The sequence below is a fragment of the Oculina patagonica genome, chromosome 8 (assembly GCF_052425735.1).
Source record: "Oculina patagonica isolate OP01 chromosome 8, crgOcupat, whole genome shotgun sequence".
Lineage (NCBI taxonomy): Eukaryota > Metazoa > Cnidaria > Anthozoa > Scleractinia > Oculinidae > Oculina > Oculina patagonica.
Genome location: NC_135765.1, coordinates 13,915,491 through 13,943,449, shown reverse-complemented (window position 1 = coordinate 13,943,449; position 27,959 = coordinate 13,915,491). Strand labels below are relative to the sequence as shown.

At 38.8% G+C, this 27,959-nt stretch overlaps 1 protein-coding gene across 4 annotated transcripts; it reads right to left on the bottom strand.

Annotated features, from left to right (window-relative positions):
* Positions 1-272: 272 nt before the first annotated feature.
* LOC144663848 (mediator of RNA polymerase II transcription subunit 14-like) lies at positions 273-27,952 on the bottom strand. Of its 4 annotated transcripts, none has more exons than XM_078524914.1 (38): positions 27,829-27,952; positions 26,445-26,471; positions 25,900-26,005; positions 25,302-25,396; positions 24,896-24,974; positions 24,611-24,740; positions 23,911-23,951; positions 23,714-23,801; positions 22,943-22,971; positions 22,400-22,478; positions 22,185-22,228; positions 21,430-21,518; positions 19,716-19,750; positions 19,482-19,594; positions 18,746-18,814; positions 18,411-18,456; positions 17,849-17,977; positions 17,229-17,307; positions 16,516-16,675; positions 15,568-15,889; positions 14,931-14,977; positions 14,268-14,426; positions 13,125-13,545; positions 12,371-12,462; positions 12,079-12,228; positions 11,188-11,265; positions 10,772-10,848; positions 9,587-9,636; positions 8,775-8,842; positions 8,055-8,355; positions 6,484-6,724; positions 5,588-5,849; positions 4,250-4,385; positions 3,536-3,588; positions 3,057-3,164; positions 2,518-2,640; positions 1,323-1,536; positions 273-481 (listed from the first exon to the last, which is right to left on the bottom strand). In XM_078524914.1, the coding sequence occupies exons 1-38, from the start codon at positions 27,939-27,941 to the stop codon at positions 420-422; spliced, it is 4,515 nt and encodes a 1,504-aa protein (XP_078381040.1). In that variant the 5' UTR covers positions 27,942-27,952; the 3' UTR covers positions 273-419. The 4 variants fall into 4 exon arrangements, with proteins under 4 accessions (XP_078381040.1, XP_078381043.1, XP_078381041.1 ...); XM_078524917.1 differs by having other exon boundaries at positions 6,484-6,538; XM_078524915.1 differs by having other exon boundaries at positions 14,931-14,974.
* Positions 27,953-27,959: the final 7 nt, after the last annotated feature.

The following is a 27,959-nucleotide window of genomic DNA, read 5'->3' as shown; positions in this document are numbered from 1 at the left end:
CTACGCTCAATAAGCTTTTCAAGTCATACCCATAAATTTTCGAATACTTTATTTCTTAAAAAAAAAAAACGGTTTGAGAAACATCTTTTGCATATTGTCGACGAATTTTTGGCTTCTATAACTTTTAAAACTCTTATTTACAATTGTAATTTTTGCCACGTTTTGATTAAACACTCATTGAGACTGTACAATACGTTCCAAAAAATGTTATTATTTCAGCTCGTTAAACACCATAAACAACCCACGGAAATCAATAGCACACACGTAGCACACATTGCGTCCACAAATGGTTACCATTTATTTATTTTCCTTTAAAATACGCTGTTACTTCTTCTGACTTGGTCAGCTTTGTACACAGATAAACCTTGTACAGAATTTTTTACTGCAATAAATATTCGCTGTCACGCTACAGTATTTGTCTACAGAGGAATATCAAGGTTCCGGGCTAGCTCCAACACAGCTGGAAAAACTGTACATTCACCTGATAAAAAAAATAATGGAACTCTGATCAGCATTAAACTACTTTGACAACGACTGCTTATCTTTAGCTCGTCACACAACACTCCAAGAGACAGTGTCTGACCAGCGTTGCGTGACATGCAAAAAGGAAACGCGGTGAAAGATAACGGGATGAGTTTTAAACAAAAAATTATGAGTTGTCAAGGGGCGCTTATAAGGATATCTCAGAATCTTAGCAAGAGAGATTACGGGGCGAGCTTCTAGCGAAAATTAGAAATCAACAATTACCAATTTTCAGTTCTTAATTATAAGCTGTTAGTTATTCAAGCACATATCAAATAGAAGGTAATCATTTTGGGCTGTCACGCAACGCTTGGAGAAGCATTTTGTACTTTTCCCAGTTTTGACTCGCATTTAGAAACCAAGAAGGCGGCGCCTCGAACTACAATACAATGCAATGCAATGCTATGCAATACAATACAATACAATTTTAATGTCCATACGTGGGACGAGGTCTCCCTCAATGTCCGAGCCAGGGGCTCATGTATAAAACGTAGGACTTAAAATTAAAATACACTAAAGTATATGCTATTAAAAGTATATAAAAATTATCCCACCCATTAAAAATAGAATGATAAAAAGGACTAACACCACCCCCTCCCCTTACCCCATACTTTACGATCGACCTCTACGACTTGACGGAAAAATAGAGGACTGTGCGTGTGAGCAAAATAAAACGCCAAAAGTGATAAAAAAAAGAAAATAAACTGTCAGTTTTCAATTATCTTTAGCTACTCGTTACCTGAACTTAACAACGAGGAGTGACGAATTCGGGTGATTGTAAGAGTATTCAATCCACTTACCCGTTCTTGGTGTCACCTCACTCCACCGCCTCAAGGTAGCATTCACTATAGCTGCGTGGGACGAACTCACAGGCGAAGGAGCCGCAGCCGAGGGAGCCTGGCGCGGCATCTCGGCCTGTTGGGTGGTGTTGTTTTGTGTGTCGTGGAGAATGGGGACTACAACTATCTGCTCCTCTCCAGTGGGGGATGACGGGATAGGTCTGCTGAGTTGTATCTACAGGGAAAATACAAATTTATGGTAACAATTAACACTTCACTTCACCATTATTGGTGTAGCAAGTAGTTGGCATTCAGTGTTGCCCGTAAAAGCCTAACTGGTAGGAGGCTGACCGGTTGGCGATCTACCTGGCGTGGCTGAGGAGTTGAACTCGGGACTACCGAAAACAAATCCAGCCAGCAACACGATGAAGAGCTTGAACCCGGGAGTCTGGGACCACCGGGTTACAAGACCCACGCCCTAAACCACTAAGCCGCGCTACCTCCTCAGTATGAATTAAAGGGCGCAGAGAAGGCTGGAAGCTTTCTATCACCAGGAAAACTCTTTCTCATTGTAAGTAATTTTAAAATTGGAAATATTTTTTTTAACGATACGACAGGACTTTTGGTGGAAACAAACTACAACAGGTTTCTTTGCTGACTAACAGCTAATAATGAGGAAAATCGATGTTTTAAATTCTGGCGCGAAAATTAGATTTTGCACAAAGTTTGCTATATTTGGCACTGTGTTGCTTTTTTAGCGCCACCCAGTTACTGACGAGCAGAGCATGTTGTTAACACTGAAAAATACTGATGGTATCGAATTTAATCAAATTGAATCTTGGAAGAACTACCTTATTATAGGTTAACGCTTGTGTTATTAGGTATTGTCGCGACTCGCGGATGAGGGCCCCGACGGGGGGGTAACATGGCGCGACGCGGGTTCTGCGTTATCGCAGCGTCTTCCCACTCGCCTCGTGCGCTTTTCCGGTCAGCGTCTGGACTGTCGAATTGGGGTCAAAATAATGAATCCCTGGAATTCACTCCACTTATTCGGTGCGGAAATTACGTGATACGCGACTTAAAACGCGAATGTTTGAAATTCGCGTTAATTTCGACGCGTTAATTTCCTATAATAAGGTATTTGAATTTCCAAAAGAACGTGCCTTGCAAGTCAGGAGCCCATCACGGGTCCCTGGAGCAAGTACAGTAAACTTACAAAGAACAACATTTTTCCCTTGAGGACCACTGCTGGGGTGCCAGGAGCGGCAATTTCTGGACCGTTGGGGGGCATGCTGAGGCACCATTCGACACGCCACTTTAACTTGGTCGGATCATGATTCTAAAGATAAAAGAAACGACGAACATCAGAGAGACAAGTAAACAAACAAACAAACAAACAAATAACAAACATGCAAACGAACAAACAAAACAGGTCATATATCAAAACAAAAACAGATAAACGGGAGAGGTAATCAGTTGCTTTTTTTTTCCTAGTACGATTAGAAAAAAGTAAGCAACCAAGCGAGGAAGGAAGTACCTAAGTAAGGAACTTTATTTAAGTCGCAGGTTTTTGAAATCAGACATAAGACAATGCTGACAATATTGTTGTTGTTTACCCATTTGTTAGCGTCATGTTTTACGTCATTTTCCTTACTTCACGACTTATTGAACCAACTTTGCCCCAAATTCAAGTGGTTGCGACAAACCCATTTGCTTAAATCTGGGATTTTGTAGGAATTCAACACAAATACTCACCAATTCTAACTTCATAATCTTGATGCAGTCACGTAAGATGTTCGCCGGTGCGCCGAGCAGTCGGGCAAAAGCTGACATGGAGCTTGACTTGTAAGGCGGACAGGCCACCTGAAAGGCAACAGAAAATTTATTTTGAATCTTTTCAGGCCAAAGCTTGCATCCGTTTATATTATACACAAAGAATGCACCAAAGCTAACGAAGCCTAATCGGAAACACAAATAAAACAAGCTAAGCTAAGATAGACGAAACTCAAACATGAATAAAACCCAGAGGGAAAGTGCGAACGCAGAACATGCAAAAGCCAACGCAAATGATAATAATACTAAAATAAGCAAAGCAGTCTAAACGGAAAGTCAAATGCAAACGAATCGCAAACTATGAAACGAACGTAATCCAAATGGATACAAAGACAAAGCCTAAATAGAAGCCTTAACGTAGAGGAAACCTGAACAACACACAAAAACAAATATAAACGTACCCTTGTTTCAAAGAATCTCTCAAGGGTGTTGAGTTCGTCTTTCCAAGATTGTTCTAGGATAGAAGAAAAGTTATAAGTAATCATAACGCTAATGTGGAATAAAAGGTAAGGAGTATTTATATAGTTATGCAAACGTGAAAGATCCTAACACATGTTGATGGAGCCGGGAAGAAAGAGTAAAGGTACTATAAGGTTTGGGACTGACTCTCAGAATAAAAGTGGCAAGGAAAATCTTGTTCTAAATTCTGCTATGGTTAAATAATAAATAATAAATAATAATGAAAAAATATATAATAATTTGAAGGGAATGCACCTCTAGGTCTAGGTTGGGCTAAAACAACCGTTCAATTGGCCTAAATTTAGATAGCCGCCATGTCTGTTTTCACGTTATAATGCAAATTAGGCACGTGACCCGTGAAGGAGCAAGCAAGTCTAAATCGACTCATTTTAGCTGGTTTCTTATTATGTCCGACATTATTTTTCCATAGCCATGTTCTGGTTTCAGTATTCTGCTGACAATATTCAAAGTTCGACTCGAACCGTCCAGTGCGCTAAACACGAGATCACCGCGCCTTCGCACATAAAAACGTTAAAAAAACGTTAAACCTTATTAAGTCTCCCAAACAGGGCTTTTCAGACCCAATACAAATATTCGATAAAATACTTAAGTAAGTTCAACATTAGATTACATTTTTGTCGAGTTTTACTACAAACCTTGACCGTGTGGAGGTTTAGCACTAAGTCGTAGCGCAGTGAACGAGGCATCTATACCAAGGACGTATTGAAGGTTTGTGGTGGGCTGGGTGGATTTGAATACCAAAATACTAAGTTCGTTCCTTTGTAACGTAAGCTACGGAAACGAAAATAAACACAAGCTTGACTCGATAATATCAACAAGTCTTAAAGCAGCGCGTGCGCTATTAAGGTTGGTTCTCATATAACCGCTTCGATCGTTTCTATCGCCTCTGTCACTTCAAAACGTTTTCTTGCGATCGGGGCGATTATTTGAGAACATTACACAGACGATCGCTTACGTCTGCGGCGATCACGATCGCTTGAAACGCCCGTGTTCTATTCTTCTATTCTTCAGATTATCTCTTTAAAATTTCCAGCGCGCCGCCATTTGGATTTTGTGACATATAATTGTTGTCGCTATTGTAATTGTTAATGTAAGGAAGCAAAAGATCTTTAACGTACAAAGGGAAAAAAATCGCAACCATTACTCGTGGAGAAATGGTTCCTGTAAAATTTGTGGACTGCCTGAAAAGTAGCTTTTAGCTAAGTGGAGTGCCACATTAAATAAAGTTTTTATCTATCTTATCTAAAATTCAAAATGCGCGCGGGAAATTTAAAAGCCATAATCTTTTTCATTTTCTGTTACTATTAAATGGTTTTCTCTCTTGGCCTGTAAAACTTGATATTTAGGCATTCTTTTTCGACTTGTCACCTGGTCATAAGATTGAAGGTTCCCTTTAAAGTTCAAGTTGTTTTGCAAATTGTTGTTTCCGTTAATTTGGGTAGAAGCAAGAGAGCAGTTGTCTCATGCTCGTGTCATGTCTCATTTTCGTGTCATGTTGAATACTTCATCTTCATTATTTATTACCGAGCTTAAAATTTACCATCTTTATTATTTACTACAAACTTGATGATTTCGACATTGTTGATCCTAGCAGTATGCAGGACGCGTGTCACTTATCAACCTAGTAAATGGCCAAGCTCACAACGAGTCTCTCGTAGCTCAGTTGGTTAGAGCGCCCAACCGGTATCTGGGAGGCCATGGGTTCGATTCCCGTCGGGGACTCAGATTTTTTCTTTGTTCCATGCTCGTGTCATGTTGAATACTTCATCTTCATTAGTAAAAATATTGTATACAGAACAAACAAACAAACAAACAGACAGACAGACAGACAGACAAGACAGACAGACAGACAGACAGACAGACAGACAGACAGACAAACAGACAGACAGACAGACAGACAGACAGACAGACAGACAGACAGACAGACAGACAAGAAAGACAGACAGACAGACAGACAGACAGACAAAACTTACCGATTCCTCGCCTTGTATCACCCTAGTAAGATGACGTTTCAAATGCATACAGCACAGAAACCGCTCCAGGGGAGAAAGCAAGACTGGGGGACCACGCCTGAGGGTAGTAAGGACAGGAGCCGGGTTACACAGCTTGGTGAATGCTGCATGTGACAAGATGGTTGGAACGGTAGCAGCCCACGTTCTTGCAGTCAGCGGTCGTGGTGGAGTGGTTGGTTGCTTGAGTCCAGTCCCTGACGGCGCTTGAGGATTTTGCGGTTGCCTAGTTAGGAATAAGTACAATAAACAAGTGAAGGAGAGCACTAGAGGCCAACAAGGCAGATGTAAAATAACTTATTTAACACTCGCATCCCCAAAATGAATGTGCGTAATTGTCACCGAGCAATACAGCACATTACTTGTTGTAAAACAAACAAACAAACAAACAAAAACATAAAAAGAGAACCAAATGAAGCCTGCGCGGCACGCAAATTTTGTCATTGGACTACTTAGCTATTCGCGCTCCAATCTGATGAAAATAGGGCGTGCTAAGAACCAATCAGGTAGAGCGTTTTCTCTCACGTGATCAGCAGCCATATTGGTTTACTAAAACCAAAACATTATTTTTGCATAATGGAGGAATGGTTTGGTACGCCAACATGACCACCGTTCCTTTGTTTTGGAACAACAACATGGCTGCCGTAACGTCACATGAAAACGCTCTTTAGTTGATAAATATCCAAAAACACATTTTTTTCTCCCAAAGTTTACCAACAAAAGCGAATAAACTATACAGTGATTTCCTTTACCCAATTTTTAATCGCTTTTTCCTAAGTTAAGCATTTTTTTCTCTTTGTATTCTTATATACTGCACTAAAATTTAACCATTGGGATGCCTTAAACTTTGACAAACGCACCTGTACTTTGTAGCCTGGCCACTACCAGAGAACTGCGGAGACATGGGCCACGACCCTGGTGACGTAACAGTTATGTTGTGAGAGAGAGCTGGAGAGGACCCGCCTAATGCAGGAGACGGAGTGACAAACTGGTGACTAGTCGCCGGAGACGGCACTGGAAGACCGAGAGAGCCGACAGGAGACTGGGCTAAGCCTTGAGCTGTTGCAGGGGAGGGCTGGAGAAGAGCTGAGAGTTGAGGAACTGTGATTTAGAAAAAAAGAGTTGTATGTTCGTCGCAAAGACCGAAAAAAAAAATGACCAACTGTCAGATGAAATTGTTATTTAGCGTGACCACGAAATTTTAGTTATGTTCTAATAAATCGTGGCTCTTGTGGCGACTTAAAAATCACGGTGAGATTTCTTTAGGCCAGACGAATTCTTAGTCTACCTATTTTTGAAGACTGGCCGAATTTCCACGTGTATTGGTGTGGACTCGTGGTTTAAAATAAGACGATAATTCTTTTCTGGCCACAAAAACCTCGTAAAAAATTAAACTTTCCTTAACGACAGTAACAAAGTAGACTTCAGTTTTGTTATCCATATTTCCTTGAATCATTTGAACTTTGCGAGAGCATTTAGCAGTTGCTGTTTAATTTAACAGCTAGCTTACGCTAACAGCGCGAAGTTAGTTTCAGCGAGAATATTAACGACGACACTTAGCGACAAAGAACATGCAAAAAAGGTGATGTAAAGGAAAGCCGCCGAACAGCAAACGGGAGCGTTCGTAAGCAACAAAAAGACGTAGTGGATGGTGGAACAACAAACGAAAACCAAAAAAGTAAGAAAAAGGGACACTATAGAATATGCTAACCACTTTTAAAGGTCGAAAGAGTAGAGTAGTATGAGTATAGGATGGAACAGTTTAGCGGCGACTTAGTGATTCTCTTTGAAATTAGTTTATTTGCTTTCCGCAACTGTCCCTCAGTATTCATTGGGCAGGTCACGGGGACGAACTGACGAAGAGGTCCTTCTTTGGACGTCGTCACGTCCCTTGTATACCCACGATTTCTCCTGTCGTGTACACGGACCTGTTGAGTTAGTCACATTTTGGGAACTGGGACATGGAAGAATATGAGACAAAAGGTGCAAAAGAATAGAACAAAAAAAGAAGAAAAACAAAAAAAAGTCTGCAGAGAGAAATTAAGGATAAAGAAAAGAGGCAACGTTATAGGAATGAATGGACGAAAGAAAAGAAGGATATGTTGCATTAGGCATATATAATAAATAGCTTTAATAGCTAAAACTCTTTACTTGGCATGTTTAACAGTTATCTTAAAAACAAATTAGCAATACACATAACAACACACTAGCAACAAGTTCGCTTCATTTAACACCAACCAAATACAATTCAAAAAGTCAGTATATCAATACACAAAAAGTCTTGTCCATGCTGACACGTTTAAAACTCAAAATTACCTTTGTAACCTAGCATTACCCAATGTTGCAGCTAGAGCGGTTTTCACTTGAGTGTCGAAAGCAATTCACATTTGTTTTGCATGTATTCCTTTAAATCAAGATCAACAAAACTCACCTGGCGAACCAACACCGTAGATATTGCCCGGACTGTTTACACTCGGTGAGGCGGAAAACGGCGAGGGCACATTTACCGAGGTCGAAGGAGCCTGGGGCGAGGTGCGAGGGATCATGGGTGATGCAGTCAGATTCGCCGCGCTGGGCATCGGCTGTGGTGACGTAAACTGTGTATCGATGCCAGGTGTGTCCGTTTCCATGGTAATGGGCGAGGGAGGCGCGTCGTCGTCTGCAGAGGAGGCATGACGGGAAGTTATTCCACCGACTTTGGCGACCTCATCAACGTAAAGCTGAAGAAAGGCCTGAAATAAAAACAATCAAAGGTGAGACAAAAAAAACCCTTAAACGTTTACCTGGACAAACTAGTTGAGACAAACGAATTCACACACTTTTCGTTAATGTCTTGATTTGCAAGGGGATAAAATTTTCTTTTACTCCATCTCCCCAGACTAAATTTTGTTTCATATGGTATGTAATTCACCGGACTTACAGTAGTTTAAACAACACGACAGCATTGACAACATCAAAATAAGGAAGGAAGGAGAGGGGGTGGGGGGTGTTAAAAAATTTAGCTGTGGTACTCAAATAAGTGGAAATTTGGCCAAGTGTGTCAAAAGTTGTGTCCAAGACTGTTGCTTTTGTAAAAGAAGAGAGAGAGCACTTCTACAGTTCCAGTGCTCACACGAAGTCTAAGTAAAGAAAGAAGCACTTAGGTACACACCTTTAGGTTTTGAATCGAGGAGAAACCAGTTCTGTACTTGCTGGGATCCACAATGCTGTACGAGGCATCTAGTAAAACAAGGCACGAAGCAATTTAATAAGTGATGTATACTGAGTTGTAGCGCAGCAAACCTGACAACGGGTCCAATTTTTACACAACGTTATATCAAAGGCTTTAGGCTGTTTTCAAACATAAAAAACTTGTGCTTCGCTTTAATCACTGTAAACTGTTCAACATAAACCAAGTTCTATCAGATCACTAAATGCGCGAACCAAATGTGAAGAAAGAAAGATGACATTTCCTGTTGTCACGAGCGTCGGACAAAAAAATTCTGGGTCCCCAGTGGGAATGGAACCCATGACTTTCCTTTCACTAAAGTGACCTACAGGAAACGCCTGGCGATTTAGGCCATTTATATTAGGTTGATATGTGACATGCGTTCTGCATACTGCTAGGATCGGCAATGTCGAAAACGTCTTGTGTGGGAGATAGAAAAAAGCAAAAAAGATGGGGTCTCTTCTGTATCTTGTTAGACGTAGGCAATTAGCAAAGCACAAAAGCACTTTCTGAACTGAATTTCAATTGTCGCTAAACAAGAGAGAAGTTAACAAAAAATCAAACTCTTGGAACCCGATACTTTTTCGTTATAAACCGGAATTCGTTACATCCGAGTTGTTTGTTTTTCACGTGGAAAAGTTCGACCAAAGTCTTTAGAATTTGCTGAGACCTGTTCGTAAATCCAGTTGTTATTTATAGGTTGTACTGTAGAATAAAAGTATAATTGGGATTTACGCACATAAGAATTAACTTACCTCTTATTGCCACAAGATTTTTGGCTCTAAGACGAACTTCCAGTGCGTTACTGTTAAAGCATGTTAAGGACGTGAAACTACAAACAAACTACAGACTAATCTTTAAACTACACAAATTGTACAAAGGTCCTTCAGCAAGGAACTGAAAATCGACACACTCGAAGCCAAAACGTGAGCTACAGTTCGACCTCTATTAAGCGGCTAACCTCGGGACTTTGAAAAGTGGCCGCTTAATAGAGGTTGACCGCTTAACAAAGGTACAATATAAATTGGATAGGAATGGCAGAAAGCATGATTTTATTGACTCTACATAGCAAAATGCTTTTAAAAAGTGAACATATATGAAGATAATTCCAAAATTCATTGCAACAAAACATCAAGTGCATTTCCAGCCCATGCATAGTTCTAGCTCTTACACAGAGGGCACGTAGTTGAAATGTACAGTATTTCTTCCGGTTGATAATGTACAGAAAAATATGCAAAACATCGTTGACGAGTTTCTTAAGCCTTTTTGCATCAACAGTTAGCATGTGAAAAAATTTAGCTCAAGATATTTCACGGACGATATATATCATCTGTCACCATTTCGCTTGGAAAGATAATTTACTGCCGTTTAATGGAGGTAAAAAAACATACAAATAATACACTTGCGAGAGCAAAATGGTGGCCGCGGCCGCTTAATAGAGGTGGCCGTTGAATAGAGGTATCAAATACAGCAATTTAGTGACAAATAAATCGGGACTTTGGAAAGTGGGCGCTTAGTGGAGGGTGGTCGCTTAATAGGTGGCCGCTGAATAGAGGTCGGACTGTAGTTACATGCAAATCAAGATAACTCACACACGTATCTTTTGTTTTACAAGTTACGGTTGGTGTAAATGACACTTGCGAAATGTTTAGGGCAACCCCTCCATACCAATATATAAAATGCTAAGGAAGGGGGTGGGAGTCGTGCAAGCTAACAGGCAATGGGGTAGAGGGTCGGGGGTGGGGTCACAGTTATCATATACTGCATTCACACTAGGCCGAAACATGTATAGTCGATTCATGCGAAAGAAACCGAGCTAGGAGCCGGAACCATAAGTCATTTAGCTCCTCTGATCTACAGGATTGTAACGGACCTTACTTTATATAATTATTCGACCGAAAATAGCAGAAATGTGGAAACAGAGTTTCGCAAAAGGATACTTGTGTCTGTAGACAAGCAGCACACTTGACGATGATTGAGGCACAATGGCAAACTTTCGCAAAGCCATCAGAGGTCGCTAATCAGTGAAAAACAAACAAAAAACATAAGCAATGATTAAAATCACAATTCGGCGGCTATCTGCACAAAACTGCAATAAATACTGTAAAAGTAGCATGGAATTTGATCTTACAGTACGATCTTAAGTTTTAAAGAAGGACGAATTAAGGTTGAAAAGCGATTATCGCATTTTTAACTTGACCAAATTGTAATCTATTTCTATCCTCGCCATCGTTGGTCATCCTCAATTCTTAATGGGTTTCTATCAGTTGTCAATTAGTGTTCTACAAATTTAGACAATTATTTCTGGGTTTCTCTTTAGGTATTTTTTAGCATTCACTGTTCTTTTTACACTTACGTTGACTTGTATACCAAGAATGGGTCTAGTACTGAGCTTTGCTATGGCTGACAGAGGTCGGAACGTTTCGTGAAGAATCTAAGTAAGAAAACAGGAAAAAGATGTGATGCTGTGTTAACCCTTTCAGGTTGATTAGACTCGCAAAGCAACATCGGGTCGATCCACAATATTAATAAGTTTCGCAAAGTTCTAGTCTCTTTGTTGCCCTAAATTTTCTGCACCGGCACGGTCAACCTGCTTTCTCTAATACCGCCAAATTCCACTAATTAACTCTCTCGAAAGAGTTTCTAAATCTGAAACACAGAACATCTTCCATCCCCACGAATATACGCCTGTGGGCTTTAGCTCTTACGAAACAATACACTTTCTTCCGGTTATAAAACCCCACAAAACATGCTGTTTTCACGACCGAACAACTTGCTTTTTATTCCACATCACTATGTTGGACGTGTTTTTCCTAACAAACTACTGTGCGGTATTCTTGTACGCAAATATAAACCATCCATTTTTGGCTGGGATGCAAACATCTATAAATATGTTTATGAAAGCCCACTGAAAAAATTCTGTTGAAAAATATACGTTTTTTTATTTTATTGGCGAATGGAGACCGCTGCAGACAATGATATTCATAATTCATTAATATATAATCATTTTAACTAAAATAACTTCCTTTGAATTCTTGTGATTTTACTTTTTAATTATTACTGTCATGCCATTTTATACAGGAGCTCCTTGCTTGGACACGTGAGGGTAAACCTCGTCCAAAGCACGACGTTAACAAATTGACTGACTGACTGACTGACTGACTGATTGATTGATTGATTGATTGATTGATTGATTGATTGATTGATTGATCGATCGATCGATTGATTGATGACATTGGAACAGTACCTGTACAATGTATGGAAGATTCTGATGACTGTTGAACTCTTGCTGAAGATGTCTGGATGTGAAACTCTGAGGATTTGCACTCAGATTTGAGCCACAATAACCAAATGTTAAAACGAACTGCGACTGCTCCACAGACCATTCAAATGTAACCTTTAGAATAAAAGCACAAATTTAACGCATGGGTTAAAAATCTACTTTGAAAATTTATCTGTACAGGCGTAAAATGCCGGCTTGAAAGTAAATTCTGCTTCTATTGTCGAATTCTTGTAAACTTTCTATACTCAATACTCACCAAACTTTGTTTGTCGGGGTCATACTGAAGTGTTAGCTGTTTGTAGTTGTAGGAATAAACTCGACACATATGACGAAAATGGCTTTGCGAGTCTGTCAAGAAGAAAAAGACGAGAATTATCCATTCAGTGACTCACTCATATATGATACATGGCTAACTGTACATGGCTAACGAACGACGGACAAACGAACGAACGAAGGCACGCACGCACGCACGCAAGCACACACGCACGCACGCACGCACGCACGCACGCACGCACGCACGCACGCACGCACGCACGAACGAACGAACGAACGAACGAACGAACGAACGAACGAACGAACGAACGAACGAACGAACGAACGAACGAACGAACGAACGAACGAACGAACGAACGATTTGTTGTTAAGTACGGGTACTACACATTCCCTTCATTTCTTTTTTCATTTCCCCTCAACTAGGAAAAAAAATCGATCGCATATTTAACGGACCCTAGTCGGTCACGCCTTTGTTTTGTTTTGTTTTTGTTTTTTTACATACGACAGTTTCGGTATTATATTTGACGCGGAGCTTGTCTTAACGAAAGAGATCACTGCGAAACTGCTAAAGGTAATTAAACAGACTTCCAGCAACACAAATTACACCAATGCAATAAGATTTCGCTTTACTTTAGAGTTTTCACAATTCAAAATGGCCGACTCGAGGCTTACTAGGCTCTTTTAATATGCTAATTGTCTATTTTATTAGAAAGATTTATAAGCCAATGAGAACTAACCCTTGAGATAAACATCCAGTTCCACAGCATGCCGATAAAGCTTGCACACGCTACACCAATCATACAACATCTTCTTCACCACAGATTTAGCCCAATCACAGTCACCCTCCCCTCCCTTATCGCCAGCACCGCTGGTTCCCTCCCCCTCCGGTATCCTGTACTCAAAGAACACGTGCCGGGTGGGGCCCTTCTCCCTGGCTGACAATCCCTCCAGTGGGCAGTTATCCATGATCATCTCCAGCAGACACGTGCGCTGTGATTCGCCAGGGAGTCGTAACACGCAGTCAAGGACGCTCGGCTGGAGGGAGGACACCGGTGCAGGGTCATAGTCTTTAGGGAGGGGTAGGTTGGACAGTCTAACGGCCAGGCCCACTCCAGCTTCTGACGTCAGATCTTGGTAAATGATCTTGTGTCGACTCAGCTAACAAAGAAAAAAACAAATAGATTATTCTTTGTTTGAATACGCCACCCAGTCTCCAACTGGCTCTAACCGGCTAGAATTGTTACTACAAAAGAAATCAGAGACTATCAAACAATTAAGTGATTCAAGGGCATAATTGCGTTCATGAGGAGATAATGGTAACCAGATAAGACTGACATGGTTCAAACAGATGAGGAACTTGTTGCCAGGAGGAACGGGGGTTCCGGAAAAACAGGACCCTGAACCCTCGACATTCTGACATAAGGTTCATTTTAAGGTATACACTTCTGCAAATCTCTTTCTGCAAATCGTCACAGCAACTTCAACGTCTCGTAACGACGTCATAAATTACAATGTTTCATGTACCATGCCTCCTCGTTTTTACAAGAAAGTTTCGAGACAAATATCACGATTTCTCAAGCCACTTTTTGTTTTCCTTCGATAGTACTTCTCTACAATGCAATTTTATTGTCCATACGTGGGACGAGGTCTCCCTCAATGTCCGAGCCAGAGGCTCATGTATAAACATGTAACATATATGTACATATATGTTTACCCCTGATTTCTCAAGCCTCCTGATTTCTTAAAGCAATTTTCGTTGCCCCTTGAGGTTCAAGAAATCGGGATCAGGTCTACTGTAGTTTGTACTGTGAAAACACGCCTCAAATCAGTATATAATATTGTATCCCACTCGAAAGCGTTGCATAACTAGTATTATCTACCTCTTCACGGATCTGAATGAAAGGTATTCTTGCTTGACAAATAGCGACCACGTGTCCCATTGTAGGATGGTAAGATGAGTTATTTCTTCCTTCATTTAACACGTCCTTAAGTGTCTTTTGTCTCTTGTTACTATGAAGATCTTCAGCAGGGGACTCAAGCTTGACAAAACGACAGAAAACAGGTATCAAACAAGTGTCGAATATTTCAAGAAGTGGAAAACAAATAGTGTCATCCAGGCTATATTAAGTTTCAAATGTCAGTGTTGCGTTGTGACAGATAAAGAATATTTCGTTATTTTGAATCTGACTTCAATCTGAATACGAACGACCACAACCCAAAAAAATAACATATGTTTGAGACAAACAAAACAAAACACCGCAAAACAAAAACAAACAAACAAACAGATAGACAAACATTCCTTCTATTATTATTTTGGCAGTTCCCTAAAAAATCAAGTTTTCACAGTTCACGGTTTTATTATAAAATGTTCTAACGAAAGATTTGTTTAAATGACCAAAAAAAAAACTTCCAATCTGCCTAGCCTTATCAATACGCAACTAAATCATTTTAAAATAACAGATGAAAAGAATTTTTCCGTCTACGAGTTAGCACTGTTAATTCTATTTGATGAAAAATCTGGCAAAATCGAACGTGCATTTTACCTTTCGTTTCTTTTGTTCACTCTCTTCTTTGGAACTTAGAAGACCTACTTGGCAAATACAAAGAATATAAATTAATTGCGCAATTACAGTATTTTGTTTACGTTTGTTACATTTACCTTATCTGAACTTGGTTTTATGGTGGTCACTTTGCGTGAACACATGCGCGCTCGAGAAAATAATTTTCTCGCGCACTCGAGTGTTTGCGCGCCTGACGTATCCTGAGAAAAATGAGGGACTTCCCGTAGTCTATGTTGAGGGGAAAAACGTAACTGCTACTTACATATATGTTGTGCAGTGTAAGTAGGTCTTTTACGCTAACCTTGAGATTCTTAGCCGGTATAATGTAAAATTGTTATATGAGTCGTCTGTTTGAGTGGCATGCCTGAACACTACAACCGCAGACAAACGTAGTTGGGAATGTTGTAAAAATATATCCAATTACGTATACGGCGAGTTTCCAATTCAATTTAGTAAACACAATTCCTGTACGGTTTTAGGATTTCCCTGCTCACCCACTCACTTTCTAATCATGTGTAAGTATCGCTGTTTGCTCAAGAGGAACAGAAGTGCAAAGTTTCCTAAAACTTTGGTCTGTAAATTTGAGCTAAGTGCAAGTCAAAATTTTCTTGTATTTTACCTTCAAGAGGCGTCCCAGCAAAATCAGTCATTTTCTGAGGATTCAGGGTCACCATGTGCCCAGCAGTCAGGAAAAGAGCTCGCCTCTTCTGATTAGTCTCTCTTGCTGCATTCCTGGCCGCATCACAGCTCTGCCTTGCTCGATCCTGGCTTTTTCTTCCTTCCTTCTTTACCTCAACACGTTTAGGTTTCTGGTCTCCACTGACCGAGTCAGTCGGTGTAGTTGCTTCGCTTGTGTCGTCCCCAAATGAAGGTTTCACTTTTAAGAGGTGATATTTTGTGGTGACCTCTTCTGAGTCGTTGTTACACAGCACTTCAACCACCTAAAGCGCAGGCATAATTCGTTGTAATGATATAATTATCTTAGAGCTTAACTATACAGTCAACTCTCTCTAAGACGGACACCGTCGGGACCGGCCCCAACTGTCCGTCTTATAGAGAGTCGAGGTAACGTGACAGCAGAAATTTTGAGACGATAAAGCTAAACGGCTATGCACAACGAATACACGTCTGTTTTAGTCGCTTACGTTAGCAAAACCTATAAAGTAGAACAAAAATAATATCAGAGATTCGACTTGTTTGTTAATAACAAACGGTGATACTGTAAGTAGAAAACTAAATCTACAAGTTTAAGCAGAGAAGTAATGCGTTTTAGCGGATTGTTTTTGGTAAATTTGGTATTCTAAAGGCGCTGACCTGCTATGCTATATGTCGATAACAAGTTTTGAAGTATTATTCACGAAAAAATAACTTTTAGTGCCTGTCCGTTGGCGGTTTCAAATTGTCCGTTGTCCGTCTTAGAGAGGTGTCCGTCTTACAGAGAGTTTTCTTACAGTAAAATGACTGAAAAACGGCAGGGACCATAACCAGGTGTCCGTCTTATGGAGGTGTCCGTCTTATAGGTGTCCGTTAAGAGAGAGTTGACTGTAAATGAAACTTATTTACTGACCAGGCAGTATGACGGATGGCGTCGGAACTGAATGTACAGCTTGTGTTTACTAAGCTGGGATAACTTGTGATCTGCTAAGTTCACAACTGGTAAGGACAGGGAGGCAATGACTGGCAGATGAACAGTGGACTTCAAATATCTCTTCACATACAACTGACATCTGCGAAGAAACAATAAAGAGTATTCTACATTGGCTGCGGTCACATCTACGACGTAACTAAAGTTTAACTATAGTCAGTCTCAAGAACATGATGTCATACCTAACTATAGTTAGTGCTTTCGGTCGTCTTTGCGGTCACACCAATGCAGTTAACTATAGTTAGTTCTGATTAGCTTTTGAATAATTTCAAATTTAAATTAGTTCATGACAGCCCTTGTTGTTGATCTGTGTCTAGTTGTTCTTCTATTTTTGCACGGCATCTCAGCGTTGAAGGAAATAAAATGAAGTAAGGATGCTAGAAGCCGAAGAATTCAAGCTTTATTTTTGCTAACATTGGTGATATGTACTTTCTTGGCATGTTGTTTTTCTTTTTTCTCCATCCCTTCATGCTTTGTTTTGAGATTGTAAAAGAAGGAAACATAATCATGAACAAAACATTTTAAAACAAACCAACAAAATATAGGAACAAGCAAAAGGCAAAAAAAAAATGGCAAAGTTAAGTGCTAAAACATTTTTGCAATTGAATATTCTATGTGCACATGTCATGGCACACCTTGCATCTCTTAACACAGTGAGAAACTGATCCAGGTTATTATTGAGTGTGTTTTCTAGCTCTGTACAAGCTGAATTCTCTGCAAACAAAAAAAAAAGTTATGCGATCAAATAACGTGGCGCAAAAGCCCTACTAAGTTTACTATTTCTTTTCAACATCTTTTAAGGAGACGGCCTTAAGGAAGAGGGGGCTTATAAAGAGAGGGTGGGGATTGTTTGAAGCAATAAATCAGTCAGGGTACATATGAAGAAATAAAGTGGACTTTCTAAACACATTTTCACACAAAACTAACAATAAAAGTTAATGCGACCGGTGCATATGAAAGACTGAAATTACTTTGCTTCCTTGTTCAAATGATTATCATGGTCGACCGTCTAGGAAGAAGGGGGGGAGGAGCACTTACTAGAGTGAGGGGGAGGGGGGGGGCTTATTAAATAAATCGAACTTTCAGAGAGGGACTTGAAACAGAAGAAGGCTTCTTAATATAGCTTTTATGGTACATGTACCATGATAACTTCTGAAGGTACTGTAGAAAAACAATACCACTCATAAAACAATTACAACAATCACAAATAGACTGCTTTCGAACAATAGAAAAAGGACCAAACTATAAAGCGTACCTTCACCATTGCCCAGTGACACCTGGAAAACTCCATTCCTTTTACCAACTGTGATGATTATGATCTCTGCAGGGGTGGGGTTAGGTGATACTTGTATGGCAAGACTTGGGCAAAAGTCATCCATTGTCACTGAAATGCCGCAGGCATACAATTCTTAATATTTAAATAAGTTTAATTCAGCTACAAAGTACTACATGCATGTACACGTGGTTAGGTTCAGAGATGACATGCAGCTCCTTTGTGCTCACAATGAACTTGAGTTTCTGTACCATGAAGCAACTACATGCCCAATTGCCGTGCCCAAGAATGCAACACAACCCTGCTTGTTTTCAAACCCTTAACATCCTGATTCTGAATAAAGCAAAATTATAATAAGCTAAATGTATGTACAGTACAGTACATGTTATTGTACTGTATGTTGGAGGGCAGGCAAATATTTATTTTCTGCAACTAACATGTAACTAACACATGAAGTGATACAAATTTTATACAAGATCTGTCAAACTTTGATTCTGACTTTATTGGTAAAAAGAATTAAAAACACACAAAGCTTCAAAGATACCTTTTGACTTCAAATATGTATCCCGAGTCAGGATCTGCAATAACTCCTAAAAAATAAAAAAAGCAGATATGTTTAAAAGACATCATGTATACAATGTACAGGTACATACATTTGTAAACCATCAGTATCAGAGTCAAAAGCCAGTGGGGAAATTCCTTCAAAAATTCTTTAGTCTAGTTTACATTGTAGCTTAACAACAAAGCTCAAAATGAGAGGTGGTGGCAACAAGTTGTTCACTGTGAAAAAAAGATGTCATTTGTCTGTAAGAAGACAATACACTATGTACTTGCACTTGCGCGGATTGTTACAATAAATTATGCTTTACTTTCCTGTACCTTTAGCTTGACGTTAGACTGGGCCTTAATGGTGTGTGTTAGAAGCTTCTCAATGTAGAGATCACCAGGCTGGTTAGATGAAAAAAAGGAAGTTAAAACATGTACACAAATTAATTACCAATTTATGGAGCGGTTTTCACTTGAGTGTCGAAAGTAAATTGCGTTTGCTTTGGTTTTGCATTACTATGCTTAGTGATTGGCTTAAAAATCTCACGCCACTTTCTCAGCCAATCAGAACTAAAACCAAAACCAATCGTGACTCGCTCGCGCACGTTTTCCTGCGCTTCGTGCCAGCTACATGTATTTGCTTCGAGTTTTGATTGGTTCACTGGATTGCCTGTGTCCTTTGTAATTGGCCAGAGTAATTCCTTTGGTTATGGTTTTACGACACTCAATTGAAAACTGCTTTAGCATAGTATTAAACCTTTGACTGAAACACAGTAATTTGTACAAGAATTACTCAGTTTTGAAAAATTTATACAGTTAGTCTTATGTGTTTTAGACAAACCTCTGGACTTCTGGCCTACACAGTTCAGAACTTACAGTACACAGCTCTGTGGTTTTGTAGCAAGAAGTGATGTATTGCAATGTTTCTGCAAGTGCATTTAAATTATTCTTCTCACTCTCCACGTGTACCAGGGCAATCACACAGGATAAACCTGGCTGTGATTAAATCATTTACCATACAGTTTACCATGTAAGTTCACACTGTTCACATTCTTACATATATACTTACAGCAACTTTAGAGATGCAGTCAACAGTGCACTCATAGGGGAGGGGTGGGGAGTGCTGAATACACAGGTATGTTGGATTATCAGTAGCATCTCCAGCGATTGTTATTTTATGAGCTGTCAAGAAAAAACAAATTAAACAGTTTACCATCAGTTAGTTTGTAAGTTGTTACTCAAGCACAGTTTACATGTATCTCAAAAATTGATGATAAAAGCTCAGTCATCAAACTTATCTTGCCTGTTTGCTGACCTTGTTGAACAGCACTTCTTGTTCTGTTGAGTAATTTTCAAAGATACATCAGTAAATCTTTGGTTCATCACTAATTAAAAAACACTTGCTTCGGGAACAAAAGTTATCAGTGGTGGATTTTGACTGCCACATAATTTTTTATGTGGCTGCGTGAAAAAAATTAGAGACAAAACTATGAACGGCTTGCGTGAAGGTGTACACAAGCCATTCATACATTCTCTCTAAATTTTTTTCACGCACGTTAAAAATTATGCGTAAGTGAAAATCCAGCTTTAGTTAAATGACAAACGATAAACACAGATTAAATAAACTGTATAGGAAATGAGTTACATCTACATGTAGAAAGACATGAAGATCGTTAAATAAAAATAATAGTAAATTATTTATAATGAAACTCAAATTTTTTTTTTAAATCACCTGCACCGCTTTAAAAGCTGTATTTTCATTTGTCCTTGGTAACCTGCACCTCTGTTATTTTTAGTGCTAGGGGCATTGTTTCTGTTCTTTGTCTATTGCGTACACCCTGAAACATCCCCAATACGACCCAATAGAACACAACTTTCAAAAGCAATACCACAGCAAATCTTTTTATCAAAACTCTTCACACCTAGACCATAATTCTGACCTTTTAGAGGAAACAAATTAACAACAAGAACACAAATAAATGGCATGCAATGCATGCAGAAGCGATGACGTTTCGCAAGGGGTCTTACATAATTTTGAGGAAATTTGTCAAAAACGTATCGTGAATAAAAGTAGCTGACATCTTGCGCGTGAAAAAGACTGTTATCCAGCTTACATTTTTCAAACATAAGAAGCAATGTAAGTGATTGTATAAATAGCATAGCATAGTTAGGATCTGATTGAATTTAATTAAATACAGTACTTATAAATTCACAGGCAAAAGATGCAACTAATACTGACATTTTCTTTGTAGATTTGCTCTATTGAACAACAGTTATATTTTATTTTATATTCTAAATTTTTTTTAGATTTCCCTATGTTGTCTCAACAGAGATTGCATTATATTATAGTGTGACATCTGATGAACGACATAGGATACGCGCTAGCAAGCTTTTAAAGAAAGGTCAAACGGTCTCTTGCTAACAGCGACCCTTTAAATTATAAGAATTAGAAATTTCTGTCTACTAAATCTAATACTGTAGATCTCATCATTTACATGTATAATTAATTCTATCTCCTTCATTTATACATTGTAGTGTTCCATTCTAACTGCATGGGAGTATTTTGATTTTGTGTTCTACGCGTCGATTTCTTGTTAAGTTAAACTTGATTTCTGTTCAATCGCGACAGACTAAAAGAGCCCGTCGTGCCATGGCAATAAGCGATTACGTCATCGCTTAACAAAAGAGAAGCCTTTTCTACTTCTATTTTTTTAATAACCGTTCTTTGGACATGTACCCTTTATGCCCCAGTTGTTCAAAGATCAGATAACTGTATCATCCCCTGTATTACAGTGTACACCTATAATTATACTTTCTAGTTAAAACTTCACACTGGATAGTGACTTTTTTCTGTAACAATTGGATAGTGCTGCCAACGCGTGGAGCAACCTGGGGTGATCTCCTCTGGACTAGCCCTGTGCAAAAGCTTGGTTTGATGCAAAAAATTTTAACTAAAAGTAAAGCCAGTGCTTACATGAAAGTCCTTCTGATCTGATCAACAAATTCATTATTCTCACCTCCAATAGGAAATAACAAGCTTCTTCCCAACTCCGTACTCCTCAATTCGAACATTGTCTCCCCATCTCTCAGTTATCAACTGTTTGGCCTGAAATTATTGTAAAATGTTAAATTACACGTACAGTAATTACGCTGTACTTAATAAATATTACATGTATGTACAAAATGTATTTGATACTCATATAATTATACCTACCAACTTTTCCTAAGTCAAAAGCGTGAGTTTGCCATCACCTCGTTTCCGAAGATGTTCCCACTATTTCCGGAGATTTCCGAAGATGTTCCGACTATTTCCGAGCATTGCCGATGAGTACCGAAGATGTTTTGACAAGTTTCAAACATTGCCAAAGTGTGTGAAACGGACTCAAACTATAATAACGATGCTCATTTTCATTCTCATTTTCACATATCATTTTCTGGGTTATATTTCGCTGAAATTGAATTAAATTGACATTTAATGGGTTTTAAGAGAAGAAATCAGGATTTGTCCGTCAGGTGTGAGGAAATGGTCAGTAAGTGTGAGATCAATATTTTGGATCCACAGGCGTGAGACTCACACATAATGCATGAGAGTTGGCAGGTCTAATTATAGTTGCTTTAAGTTTCTTTCAACATGCAATGCAACCTTTGTGCATGACAAGTTGCAAAAAATGTCACCTGTATTACTTCCAATGCTGTTACATATAACATTAGATTGCATTAAAAGTCAGTGCAGAGCAAAATTAAATGATAGGCTGGAGTAGATGCAACTAACCTGAAAGTGAAGAACTTGCAATTGAAGAGAAAGACAAAATGAATCTGTAAATACTGTTAAGGAATATATTTGTACATACATAAAGAAAAATAATGTGCACTAATGTTATACATTGTAACAGCAATCATCATTGCTGAATGTACATGTACCCTTTTCTAAATTGTTTAAAATTATTTTTCATGAATAAGACATATGACTGGCGTAACAAAGGATACGTAGACACTTGTACAAATCAACCAGGGGATTCTCTTCTGCAAACAGTCGTGACTGTACAAGCTGATGAATATACTGGACCTATCATAAGAACACAAGTACAGTACCAGTCAAATGTAAGTTGACAGTCACTAGAAACTTGAATGAGTCAACTTGATCCTCCAAACTCAAAGCCTTTATGTTTTAAGTCTTGAGTCAAGAGTTTCAAGTTTTGAGTCAAGTGGTTCGAGTTTCAAGTCGAGTGATAAGATTCAAGTTTCATGTGGAGAAAGCAAGAGATTACTACTCAATTAATTTTCCAAAGTCTTGAAACTTTCACTGGGAGTCTCTTGCTGGTTTACTGTATGTCTGGGAGAAAGAGCAATGCTTTTCCCTTTGCAATTTTTGTTCCATGACTCAAAGAAGTGGCAAGCATGCATTATTGTTTTTACCTACATGTACTGTACACCTTTTATTAGAAGTGTGGATGGTAAGGACGAAAAATTAATTATGAAATAATAATTATCTCTGAGTCATTAGTTAATGGAAGTTAACGGACACAGTACCTGAAGGGCATGGACAAGTGACTTCCCATCTGTTAACAAAAGAACAACAAGTGATTAGTTAAAAAATTAATGTCAATAATAGCCCTCCAAGTTAAGACCATTTTAGTTGCCATGGCGACTAAAATTTTGGAGCTGGCGACCAAATTTGAACCAAGGTCGCCAGCCTGGCGACACAAATTGAGAGGAATGATTGAAAGCATCAGCTTAATTTGGTGACTAAAATTTTTCACTGGCGACCAAAACTTGAATACCGGGGTAGTTGGTGGCCAAATGGCCACTAAGGAAAAAATAAACTTGGAGGGTTGAAGAAGAGTGGTTGCATTAAATTAGCTGTAATGGGGCATGTTACAAACAAACAAACAAAAAGTCTATTCCAAAGGCCACCTGATAAAGAAACTGGGAATAGAACTCTCTGACATTATTTTCTCGATGCAACATCAATAATTTCTCTGGAAAATCAGCCAGCACCAGCAGCAAAATAGGAACAGTCGTGAAATGACTGCACGTTCATACTGTAACAGTGGAAACCTGGATTTCTCAAAGCTCCCAATACCTCAAACAAAAATTTGCTTCCCTTGGATTTTATGCTTCACTTACAACAGTTCAACAAAGAAATTCCTAATCCTGATTTGTTGAATCAATTTTTGTTACCCTTAGAGGTTCAACAAGTTGCAATCTATTCCACTGTACATGTAAACATGGTGGTACATTATTGGTAGTCGATTCCCCTTGAAATAGACAAGTTACTTTGCACATTTATCAGCAACTTACCTCCAGTTTCCATATCCTGGACCAAGAAATCAATTGATAAAACCCTCCAAGGAATGGACACTTCATCACCCATGAGAGTCAATAGCACCTGGACAAATTTTATTACAAAAATAAAAATTAACCCAAGAAGGGAAGATTGATGAATGATTGATTAATAATAATTTGTTTGTAATGAATGATTGATTGGTGGAATTTACCTCAAATTCATGCTCAACTCTGAACTTAACTCTTCCATCAGCTGCAAAATTAACAGTCAGGTATAGATTATGTACTAACAGTAGTTATGTTTACTTACATGTATTATAACGAGACTTGTGGTAACTTATGAATCAGATAAAGATGAGATAGAATGATGTGTTTTCCCCACCTGCACCCTCACCCAACAAACACCCACTCCCCTATAGACAGACAGACAGCAGGGTTGGAAATAAGGAAAAACAGATTGATAGGTGTTTTTTTTTGTGGAGGTGCAAATCATTACCCTACCCCCGAAATCTCCGAAAGTGTCCGCGGCCGCTTATGGGAATGTCAGCTTTCGAGGGGGGGAAGAGGGCCGCGGGAGCCAAAAAAAAAGAAAAAAAAAAAAAAAATGTAAAAATACAGAGTTTGTATACGAGCGTAAAACGGGGTTTCAAACAAGGCGGCCATAAGTCTGCTTACGAGAGTGTCCATTAAGAGAGCTTCGGCTGTAATTTATATGGAAAATACAGTGTATGTTAATGAAATCAGGCCTTACATGTATAAACCATTTCATACTACTAAGGATGTTCGAACTATGTCGTTATGTTATGTTGTTCATACTGGTGGCATAAAACATCAATGTGAGGTGTTTTTTGCATTTGCGTGACCTTGCCGTTATGACATTATGATGCTACAGTAGTGTGAACCAGTCCTTACCAATAACCATGTCTCCCATCTCGGGTGGAAGTTTAGAAGTCACCAGTCTGTGTTGAATAACTTGATTTAGTCTCTGCAGTGTTTTTGACTTTTCCACAGCAGTTATAGGGTCTGGTGGAACAATCTTGTCCTACAAATTTAAATTATTTCTGATCATTAATTTTATAAAAAAATTACTCTTGGAAAAAAAAGTTTGCACAAGTTAAGTCTAGACATGCAGCTTCAAACCAATTGATATGGTTAAAAAAGGTAAAAAAAATATTGATTTAAAAAAGGGCTTGTTACCCTAATGCATGTTGGGAGCCTTGGGTAGGTTCCACCAGTAAGAACATCCACTGCAGCAGGCAGACAAAAGGTCGGCAATCTGCGAAAAAAAGGACATGAGGCTTTCAAAATAATAGTAAGCAACACTACAGTGTTTTCACATGACCTCATGGCGGCCATATTGGTGTTCCAAAACAATGAAACGGCGGCCATGTTGAAGTACCAAGCTAATCCTGTGGGATTTGAAGCCTTTTTTATGTAAACGCTTCTTTTTGTTCCAATAAATTTGCATAGATGCTGGCTACGCGAGTGAAAACGCGTTGCCTCTGAGACCATCCAGGGAAAAGAGAATTTCAAAAGCAAGAGGGAATGTAAAAAAAAGCAAAATGAAAAAAAAAAATGAAAAAAAATATTTTTTATTACCCACCTTGCCTTCACAAGAGTTTCTCTAGACATTCTAGCCAGCATGTCTGCCGTGTCCACAAACAGCATTGACTGCTTGTCCAGAATTGTTGAGATGGCCTGAAAGTGGAAAAGATATTAAATACTATTAGGTGGTTTAGTGCTGGCATTGATCAATGAGCCATCTGCTTCTTAAAATCCCTCAAAATGAAACTGCAGTGCATGTAAAGGGCAAAAACTAATTAAAAACAACTTGAATTTGAGCTTGCTCTTCAGACATGCAGATCTCAAACTTTGTTTGCCTAGAGCAGTTTACTCTACTTTTACTGTTTAGTCAGCAGAAAACTTGCCTGGACCTTGCCCATCAGACAAGTGAGAATGAAAAGTCACTTGCCCAACAGGAAAATCTACTTGTCCCGGACATTTAGAGGGAAGTAATTTTTGAACCCTGATGTACTATTTTGTACATTACCGGTACTGTGACCAAATAATTATAAATTACCAGAGCTTTAATTAGCAGAAGGGTTTATTGATGCAGGATATTAAACTGATGGTAAAAATTGAAAGCATGTCTGCATAGCTGTTGTCTGATGTTCTTAGCGATCCCACTTGAATCAACTCACCTGGCATTTGTCGACTCTGTCCGCACTTGCTGCCCATTTCACTAATGCCAGGAGACGCACAAACTGTTGGCGAGTTCGGCTAGCAAACTGTACAATTTCAATTTTTCTGGAAAGATTGGAAAGGATCAAAGAGGTTTCATTAGTCATTTAGTGAATGGATAAATAAATAAATATCCCATTAGCTGAATGTTCCTAAAGTTAGATAAAAAGATTGCCACATATTTGTTTGCCTATTAAAAACTGCTTGCAAGACTGACAATTAAGCGTCATTTGGTCTGATCACAATAAAGAATCATAATCAAGTCATGCTTACATGTGTTTAAGGTGCTTTCACCATGTTTAAAACAAACTACGTACAATCAGATTAATATATTTCTTCACTTTGGGTGATGCAGTCCAATGGTAACAGTGAGCAACTTCACATATTTGGAGACGTAATTTACACAGATGTACCAGCATTGACAGAGCTAGTGAAAGGTCATCAATATAATTTATTATCATGAATAGGTGCACAAATCAATGGGTAGCAAACCCCTTTACTTTACCTTTCAATATCAGACTTTCTTGGTAATCTACAAGTGGAAGGACAGAATGAGCTAATAGTTACAGTATGCACATATTGCAGTTACAGTGTAGTATTTGGAGTACAAATATAGTGTAAGTCATGTTTACGTTCATGTGTAACCAAATGAGACCAGGTGAGTCTTGCTTGCAGGATAAGTATATTACTTTCAAATTCTCCCAAACTTTCTCTCTTGTTTGTTTGAGTCATGTACACAGGAAGTTGGGCTAAGGAAACTGAAGGAAAATTTGACAAAAATAACAATTGGAAAAGTACCCTTCTTTTATAACTATTTTGTTTGTACAGTAATTATTTATTTATTTATTTATTTGTTTATTTATTTATTTACAATGTATTTATTTTTCTCAGCCAATGCGTAAGGGTCACAAATCTTCCAGATCAAGAAGCAGTACCTTAACGCAAAATTACCCCCCCCCCCCTCCTCCTCCAAAGCCTTCCAGCTCTGCCGTCCCTGGCCTTCCTTATTTATAATAGTTTAAAAAACACAAAAGAGATACTAATTCACTAAAAGGATGTTGTTGGTGGTTTTTGTTCCAGCTGAGCAAAGATCCATATATACTAAATACTCATATTGAAACTTTGATTCAAATTGGCAACCCCTCAACAGTGGAAAATTGACTGATTACCACACAGTGGCTAATTTGTAGAGTGGTTTCTATTCTTTCATGAGTTAAATAGAATCACTCTTGACTATCAAAAACAGGAGCAAAGTCTGCAGAATACGCCACAGATCATCAGATTCACTGCGTCAGAACTCTTGGAAGAAAAAGGATGCAAATAAGTTGTGGGGTATTCTGCCGAAAATGCTTTCATCATCTGTCCGCTTGACGATATACCAGCGTAAAATATCGATATTGAGTTAAGAGAAGTCAGATTACAGACATGTACAAGTACTGTTGGGGATTATGTATGCACGTGATGACTACCCTAATTGAGTCGACTATAACCCTTTTGTTAATGTCAGATTAACACTTGACCAGAATTATCTACCATGTTGAGGCAGTTCATTTAATAGACGCAACTGACTGATCAACGGAATTCGAGAATATTGTTGAGAGTACAGCATGTGTTTGACTGTTTGAGAGATTCAAATACAGTACTGTATTTTTGCGTACTTTCTCAACTACTCTATTAACAGATCTTTACTTGGAACAAGTTCAAACAAAATGAGAAACTAACTTTTGTAATATCAGGCGAAAATTAAATTATGTACACGGCAAATTGTTACGCGCAAACAACATCCGGTGAGAAGGACAAATTCCTTCCTGAAGTGCGAGCAATGTGTCGGTTGTTTTTCACCGCGTTAACCAACCCAAAAAGCTACTTAAGACATCCTGAATACTCACAGTTCTGACAGCACTGTTAGATCGTGATAAGTCTTCTGTAGAAGGAAATCTATCAACATAGAAAGGTTGATTTTAGTGCCACCTGGATCGGGAGCCGCTTCTATGGGCGCCATCTTTGCGCCAAAGGAAGA

Excerpts from the sequence above, each read along its gene's own strand:
- LOC144663848 (XM_078524914.1), bottom strand. The coding sequence starts at position 27,941 with ATGGCGCCCATAGAAGCGGCTCCCGATCCAGGTGGCACTAAAATCAAC. Across the intron at positions 26,472-27,828 it reads CTAACAGTGCTGTCAGAACT|ATTACCAAGAAAGTCTGATA; the intron begins GTGAGTATTCAG and ends TTCCACTTGTAG. Across the intron at positions 18,815-19,481 it reads ACTGCATCTCTAAAGTTGCT|CCTGGTGATCTCTACATTGA; the intron begins GTAAGTATATAT and ends TCATCTAACCAG.